This window comes from Falco cherrug, chromosome 6, assembly GCF_023634085.1.
Source record: "Falco cherrug isolate bFalChe1 chromosome 6, bFalChe1.pri, whole genome shotgun sequence".
NCBI lineage: Eukaryota > Metazoa > Chordata > Aves > Falconiformes > Falconidae > Falco > Falco cherrug.
Window position 1 is genome coordinate 80496746 of NC_073702.1, and position 8650 is coordinate 80505395.

Consider the following 8650-nt stretch of genomic DNA (forward strand, 5'->3'; position numbering starts at 1 on the left):
GATAGGGACAGCCAACATGCATAAGAAATCAAGTTGGGGGGGGAAGGAACCAAGAAATAACCAGTTTTCATTCAGAGAAAATGTGGTTTTCCCTGTGCATGCTACATGGGATCACATGGTAGGCAGACCAGCAAAGCTTCTGTATAAAACTGTCACGGGGAAGAACCCTGAAGGACAGAAGAATGCCATTTCTGATGGCAAGAACTGGTCTCACGCTGGACACGGAAGAACAAAGAAAAGAAAGGTTAAGGAAAAAAAAAACCAAACCCAACACCATAGCTAGTAAAGATTTCTTAAACGGTGTTCAAATTTTCATGAGCAAAATTTTGGGATAATCAGTCCCTAAGTGTTAAACTAAGGCTGTAGTTTGGCAAACACTTTAAGTTGGCATAAATTTGCATTGCTGCTGAAAGAAAGTCTCACCATCTGCCAGTCCCTTGTGCCAGCACAAACATCCGAACACTGAACCAGGAGCACTTCTTTTGCCAGTTTATTTTTCAGATGGATCAGTTCCCCAAACCAGTTCACAAGATGGCCATGTAAATACAACCACTGGCAAAGAAGAGCGACTACTTCTCCAGCAGCGCCGGAGCACTACAAGACACAGATACAGAAGATACAGGGCTACGGAGAAATTTCTAGCAGTCACAAGTGGTGCTCTGCACCCTCACACACGCTATATTCATACCACACTTCAAAGTTAAGAGTTACCACACAGACGCCCCTCAGAAACCAGTAGGGGAATCTGCCAGAATCTCAGCAACGTTCACATTTTCATTTTCACTGGCCATAAACGAGTATCTTTTCTGGATGTTGTGCTTCTCGATCAAAAGATCATTTGCACTGGAGACAACAGACAGTCTTTTGATCTTCTGTTCCATTTGGGACCCAAAATGCCTGTATATAAGGAACTGGAACAGCTTGCCAGAGAAGTTGCGGATTCCCCATCCCTGGAAGTGCTCAAGGCCAGGCTGGACGGGGCTCTGAGCAACCTGGTCTAGTGGAAGGTGCCCCTGCCCCATGGCAGGGTGGATGGAATGAGGTGACCTTTAAGGTCCCTTCCAACCCAAACCACTCTGTGGTAACAAATGAAACTGTGCTCATTACACATCAGGGCTCTACCCCCAACAGGGATGTAAGAACTGTGGGCTGCTGAGCATCCATGAACCACCATACAATCCTTCAATGACCAGCACGCTCGTCTAGAAGAAAACACCGTCATCAACAGAAACATCACTGTAAGGAAAATAACTGACAAGGATGAGCATTGGTCATATTCTGTATCAAGGTCAAGCAACTCAAATCCTTATTGGGAGACTGAGCCACACTTTCCCACGACTCAGTGACAACTTCAACCCTATACCATCATCCATTAGGAACCGATCAGATCGGTAAGTTTTTCTACCAAGAAAGAAATTCAAGGCATGATAGCGAAACAAATCCCCAGAATGATACAGAAGGTTCTCTGTAACTGGGCATGTCACAAGCAATTTGACATGCTTTACAGACATTTTACCCCACTTCACAAACATTCCTCAGCTCAGATCACCAGCTACACCTCTGGAGTCCTCTGATCAGTGGGAGACTCACACCAGCGGCAGCAGAGTCCCTCACTCGCCCCTGTGCTCACTGTCCTAACAGCATTTTGTCACCATCATCACTTCCCACACTACCTGCTTGGTTGCTGAGTCCTTATTCTCTCTCTCTTATTTTCATCTGTCTTCTTATGGCCACACACGCTCATGGTTATATTTTGCAGAGTAAGATACAGTGGAAAGAACATTCAGAAAACTTCCTCGGGTCTCCTGTATGCTATTTTTAAACAGCATCTGCAAAACTCAAGACTTTAACCTATCCTCCTCCCATATTCCCTTCTCAGTGCTACACAGCTGCCAACAGCTTCAGCTGTATCAGCTGATTACTGCTTCTTGGTGCCATTTCTCTTCCCTTGGAAAGATTAATCTGATGTGTTTGCAGGAAAACCGCAACATAAATAAATGGCCAGAGCAGAGAGCCTTTTCTTTCCAGCTTATAGAAAAGCTAACAGCAGGGTATCCACTCACTCTTCGAAGATTATTCTCTAAAGCAGCTTTACTAACTTTGAAAGAAGCTAATATAATAGGGTACACCTGGACTAGTTTGAATCCGGAGACCTCTAGGTCTTCAGAGAACTCGAGGATGCTCTAGTGCGCAGCATCATATTGAAAACTGATGAGCATCCAGGGAATTATAAGCAGCGGTTAAAGTACTCACAACCAGGCCAGTTTATTTTGAGATGGGAGGCTGGGAGAAAGTAAGAGATGCGCAATTATGCAATTCAACAATTCCAAGAAAAGCAGTAAAACAGGCTTGCACAATGTGCAGCTAATCAATCATATTTTTAATCCACTGGTGGCTGAGAAGCAGTGGGCGCCAGTGGCCTACTGGAAGAGACAGGAGAGCATTAAAATGCATCAATTTGAACTGTAGGTCTTTTCTAGCTATCACAAGAAGTGGGAATGAAGCAAAAAAAGGGATTTAACAATGACTGTCAAACTGTCTATTCAGTTTCCTACCAATAAAAGGCACAGGGTAGGGTTAGAAGCTGGGTGGAGCTGGGTGTGATGGAAGCAGAAGGAATAGCTGACAGATCAGATGTCTGTTTATACAGTGATTATTAGGAACCCAGTCCACAACAGGGATGTCCCAATGTTTTTGCAATACCAGTAAAGGAAGCAAACTTCAGATTTATATGAATCAGATTTAGATGATCAGCGGAGTCCAGAACTGGGGAAAGAGAAACCTAGCAAAAAAATCATAAAACTGCCCCCTCCCTTAACCCCTTCTCAGCCTCCATGAAGGAGATAAGAAAAAACCTCACCTAGGTGAGATTCAGGATGATTTAATTCCCTGGCTTTGATGAGCAGGTTTATACCTCCACTGGCTATCTAAAACAGGACAGCCAGGGAACAGAAACACATGCATGTACAAGTATGGTAACTGATAAGAGAAAAGGGGGGTGGGGAGCGTTAACATTTTTGAGAAGAGATGGAAGAAGACATATCTAGAAAATAAAAGGAAGGAGAAAAGACACTGCAGCTCATGTATGCAAGTATGTGCCACCATCACCCAGAGAAAAGAAGGAAGCAGGGTCTGGAAAGAAAGAGACTAAAAGAACAAAAACAAGGAATGCAGTAAATCAGGACTTCTGAGATGAGCAAATAGTTAGCCATTCTCTTACACCTGCTGGTGTACTGACCACACACCTCAGAAGAGGTCGGCTAGTTTATACCTACTGCTATACAGATACCTTTCAGGCTGGAGAGTAATCTGCTAATGGTCAGACCTAAGCAGAACCACATCAGTTTAAGCAGATGAGTTCTAGGTAGCCTGGTTAGTCTAGAGAAAACCCCTAACAGAGACTTTCAAATGTAAAACCTCAGGTTTCTCACACAACATTTTACCTTATTTCATTTCCTCTACCTTAAGACACCGGAGAATGTAAATCAGTTTAAACCAGATTCCATTAAAACAATGTAGCTTTTTCCGTGGTCCATAGTTTTACAGGCTAAGAGATGCAGGGTTTACATCTCAAGACCCATTTCTTTTCCCGTTTTCATGCACTGCTTCTAGACACTTCGTAGTGATGGCAAGTTCAATGCCAACACCACCAACAGGTATACAAGTTCAGCCTTAACTAAATTTGAAGTGATAATCTACGTATCATCTCTTCCATTTTATCTATGGCTTTTTTTCCCCAACACCAAAAACAATTAGCCTTGATCAACAGCATCATTAAAACCTTTGATCAATAATTCATTTATTTCTGTAGAAGTACCCAGCTGCTAGTTAAATCACACAGAATAAAATGCTAAGACTCTATACGTGTATTCAGTTATTTTTAAGATCCAGTAATGGAGGGTGGGAATTTCAGCACACTGTGAAGCGGATTTATTTATGATTCATCCCCTCTAATAGGATATGCTTGTTTACAGAGCTTGAAGTAGATCTGGTAAAGGTTAAAGATTCAAGAAAAGCTCCTGTGACTCCTGTGACATAATGCCAGCCCTTGCACAACATTCAAAAATAAAGTCAGTTTTCTAACAAGACGCTGCAGTGAACCCAACAACAGTATTTTAAATGACTGGCTGCAAGTGGTTTGGATTTTTTGCTTGGGTTTCATTTAAAAAGTCTAATAAAAAAAAAATAATTTGAAGTTAGGCTTAAAACAAACAAAACACCACACCTTTAGAACTGTTAATACAAAACCACCTTCTTTTCAAATCTACAACACTGCACATCTGATTTTGAGGAAACAAACTCTTAAAACTTCACCACCTCAGCTCTCCTCAGCACAGCTACATCCCTGACATCTATGAGCACAGCCCAATTCTAGCATGTCCCCTGTTGCAGAAGTGCTGTACCAGACTGCAATCATTTAATACCGTACCAACCCATCACCTCGTGCAGCTAGTACCGGTAGCTTTTTAGAAAGGGCAGGGGGATTCCCAAGGCCTGGAATTCTTTTGCAGGTTCAGATGCTGGGGAATTAAAGTCTCACCAGTGACGCTGCAAATTGGTTTATTTAGCACCTTCAGTAAAATGGTACACTGTGTTCTCCGCACATCAACTACACAAACCACAGTATTGCAACATAAACATGCATAGTCAGGAGTATTAAAGTTATTCAGTAAGAGCTCAGTCGGTCACATGTGCTACCATTTTGCCCATTTTGGTCCTATTACTTGAAATGAAACAAATAAGAATAAATATTACATGTAGATCGTTCATTTTCAAAAGTCTTTGCTGTGAAAGCAAACCCAACATACCCATCAAGATTTGAAAGTACACTGTATTTGACTAAAAGAACTAAGCAGTGGTCACCCTCAAAGTGCACTAACAGAAAAGCTCCAGGACAGCCTGTTATAGCTATTACAATGTCTGCACTGCACACCCCTCTATACTGCCAAGAATGAAAGTATGCCGGGACTCCGGCAGCAACACAATCAAAATTAGAAAATCAGAAGTCAGAAAAAGCAAGGGCAAGATGTACCGAAAAAAAATCCCTTCAGACAACGAAGAGGTGTCTGTGTGTTTATTTTACATCTTCCTTTCCCCCCCCCCCAAACAGCCAGGAGCCCTGAAGGGATGTACTTAAGTTTCCACTGCCGGACTGCTCTCTCTCCCCAACACCTCCCCTCCCAGCCCTTCGATTCAACTTACTGTGGCATTAATGGCAAAGGTGCAGTTCTCTATAGGTGCAAAAGAGAAAAGGTGAAAGTCACATCACTCCTATCGCTGCTGACTTTACAAATAAGCATGCCCAAACACTGATAAATCCCATGTTTCAACAGATCAAACTCTTCCACTGACTTGTTCATCTCTTCTCACCAACTGCTTCTGTTTATTCAACTCAGGGGTGAATCTGTGAGAGTGACTGTCAGCTCCATTCTGCTCCTGCGGAAACTTCAGGGAACTGAGCTTCCCTGTATCTCTACAAGCACGGACTTTTGTGGGGAGATAAAAGCAAGGGAAGGTGAGAAGACAGAAAGTAATGCATTTCTGTACCACCAAGGAGTAAAGCACTGCACTTTTACTGACCTGATCCCTGCACCTGCCCTGATGCCCTAAATACTGAGAAATTTCAGCAGTGGCTGAAAAACGAGTGGGGCTAAACAAACCATTGCTTTGCTGTTGCTCCACAAAAGAGCAAAACATGAAGAGAGATAAGATTTTTCTCTCTCTTTCACAGTTAGCAAATGTATCGGTAACTACTTAGAAATGTAAGATAAGAGTAGTAAGATGCGTGATTTGGGATTACAATTCCAAAAGTCCTTTCTAAAGCCCTGGTAAGTATTATTTACAGAAGCATACCGCTGCACATAAAACCAGAAGCTGTATTCCTCTTCGCTGCATAAAACTGAAGCCCAGCAAAGCCACTGATACATTTAGAGTGTAAGTTCGAAGCACTTGGAGCCTTGAAGAGATTTAGGACTGTCTGAAACATAAATTGGCTTAGAAAGTCCAAGCTAACAGGGATCTAGGGGGAACCTAGACCACATCCCCGTTACAAAGACTTTAGTGCAGTACTGGTTCAACTACAGGTATGTAAAGATCACATTTGCAAAAAACTGATTCCCACCCACTTTTCCTTATCACGGGAGTTTCCCGTGCCCCAAACAAATCCAAGGCTGTTTTTTGCCCTCCAGTTTCTCCCCTCCTCCCTCCCGCAGCTTCCCACCAGCTGAGAGCTGCAGCTGCAGCAACAACAGCCCGTCTGTGACCGTGCAACCGTCCCGGCGCGATGGATGCTACCAGCTCACTGGCTTCCTTATGTTTTAATAGAGGTAGCAAACTGTGAAGGGTGTTACCCCCCCCCTTTTTCTTTTTTAACTGGAAGAATACTGATGAATATTCATTACTAGTCCTTTATCAAGGGGGAGGATATTATTTAAAGAACTGGAAGAGAACTTCAAACTAGGCAAAGACACCAGGGAATTTTGCCTCGGTTCTCTGGACTCAAAGAGTGTGATTTTTGCAGAAAAGAGACAGGACGGTAGTAAACCCCCCCGGTGCCTCCCCGCAGCAGCGCTGCCCGCCGCGGCACTGCCCACGCCGCTCCCACTCAAGCCCCGCACCCGGCAGGCGTCCCCGGAGCCGTCACCCAGCAACCCCGGACCCACTCGTGCGGGCTGCCGCTGCCCCGAGGCCGCCTTGCAGCCGGTGCCCAGCACACGGTACCCCCCGCTTTCTGGGGACAACAAGTATACCGCTTTCATTTTTTATTTTTTTTTTTTTGGCGGAACGTGCGTTCCAGTATTCACCGCCTAGCGCATGAGCTTCCAGGTCAAGTGTTTTAACGAAACGCCGGGATATAAATGAGGTGGCTCCCCCTCCCCAGCAAACAAACCCTGTCACACCGCCGAGGTGGGGAGCGACCCCCGGATGCTGAGCGCGGCCGGCCCCGGGCCACACGCCCAGGCACAGGCAGGGACGTGCGCACCCGCACGCACACCCGCAGGCAGCGCACACGGCCCCGCCGCCCCGCTCCCCCCCACCCCCCGGCGGCAGCGGCGGGCACCGGGGGTCCCGGCTCTCGCACTCACTTTCGTCCTGCCGTTGATTTTGTAGTTGCCCAGCTTGCCGTTGCAGTGTCGGATGAGATCGTCCATGCTGTTCATGAGGAGCCGGATGGTCTGGCAGCCCGGCTCCTTGCCCTCCACCCAGGTGATCTTGTCGCCGCGGATGTCCTTGGACGAGTCGCTCTTCTGGCTGACGAGCTGCCCGTCGGTGAAGCGGCCGGTGTGGTGGAGGGCCCGCACCTCCTGAGCCACCAGCCCGCCCAGCTCCTTGCCGAGGAAGTCGTCCACCACGCAGATGCCGTGCTTGTTCATGCAGGGCACGATGTACTCCAGCGCCAGCCGCTGCGGCACCAGCGACTTGGTCTGCCCGTTGGGGCGCAGCGCGGCCCCGCCGGGCCCCGCCTGCACGCCGCCAGGGGACAGGTTCGACTTGTCCCGGTACAGCAGCACCGCCTCCCCGGACGGCGACGGGGACTGGGCCGCGGCCGGAGCCTCCGCCTCAGCACCGGCGGCCGCGGCGGCGATGTAGTTGTTGGTCAGAGGGGCGGCCTTGGCGGAGGCCTCCGGGGACGGCGGCGCTGCGCCCTTCCCCGCCGCAGCCCACACCGCCGCCCGGCTGCCCCCTCCGGCCGCGGCCCCGGCGCTGTGGGCGCGGGTCGGCGTGGGGTGCCCGCCGCGGGGCTCGGCAGCGCCCCCTGCCGCGACCGTCGCCGCCGCCGCCGTCGCGCCGCCGCCGCGGCAGATGAGCTTGTGCTTCTTCCAGTCCTGGCGCTGGTGCTCCTTGCTGCAGTAGAAGGAGCTGCGGCAGCGCCCGCACCGCAGCAGGTTCTCCATCTTCCCGCACAGCTCGCAGTACTGCCGGTCCCGCTCGCTGCTGCAGCCGCTGCTGCCGCTCCCGCCGCCGCTGCTCTCGCCGCCGCCCTGGCCGGCCCCGCCGCCGCTGTCATTCGCCATGGCGCCGGTGGTGCCGCCGCAGCCCCGCTCCGCCGCCGAAGGGTTATGTAAGGAGGCGGGCGGGAGCGGCGCTAACGCGGGCCCCCGCCCGGCCGCGCGGGGAGGGAGCGCTCACTGCATCATGGCCGCCCGGCTCCTCCGCGGCCCCCGCCGCCCTCCGCCTCCGCCGGCCCGCGGCCTCCTTCGTGGCAGCCGGGCGCGGAGCTGCCGCGGGGGCCCGCGCCTCCCTCCCTGCGCCGCTAACGCCGCTAGCACCACCTCATCGCCGCCCCGCCGGCGGCGGCGCGGCCGAGGGGCAGAGCGGCGGCGGGGGCAGCCGGCTGGCGCGGAGCGGGGAGGGGGGGGCGCTGCCTTCCGCTCCCCGCCGGCCTCTGCCCAGTGCGCGGGCCGGCGCGGCCGCCGCCTCTCCCCGCCGCGCCTCCGCCGCTGTGTCGGGGCGAGGAGGAGGCGCCACTCTCGCGGCTCGCTCTGCACGTACGCCACTTCCAGCCCGCCAGCGCCGCCGGCGCGTCAGGCGGGCGGGGCCGCGCCGGCAGGCGGGCGGGGCCGGACCGGGGCAGGCCGGGCCGAGGAGCCGAACGGCCCCGCCGCGCCCGCAGGGCCGGGCCCCGGCGCTGGGAGTAGCGATGGGCCTC

At 50.7% G+C, this 8650-nt stretch overlaps 1 protein-coding gene across 4 annotated transcripts in view; it reads right to left on the reverse strand.

Moving 5' to 3' along the window:
* Positions 1 to 8449, reverse strand: part of EGLN1 (egl-9 family hypoxia inducible factor 1) — a 35232-nt gene extending 26783 nt beyond the window's left edge. Inside the window, exon 1 of one of the 4 annotated variants that reach the window (XM_055714864.1) lies at positions 7086 to 8449. In XM_055714864.1, the coding sequence (XP_055570839.1) occupies positions 7086 to 8015 (930 nt within the window). In that variant the 5' untranslated portion in view covers positions 8016 to 8449. The remainder of the gene's footprint in view (positions 1 to 7085) is intronic. The other 3 variants (XM_055714860.1, XM_055714861.1, XM_055714862.1) reach the window with 3 other exon arrangements.
* Between the last annotated feature and the right edge of the window lie 201 nt (positions 8450 to 8650).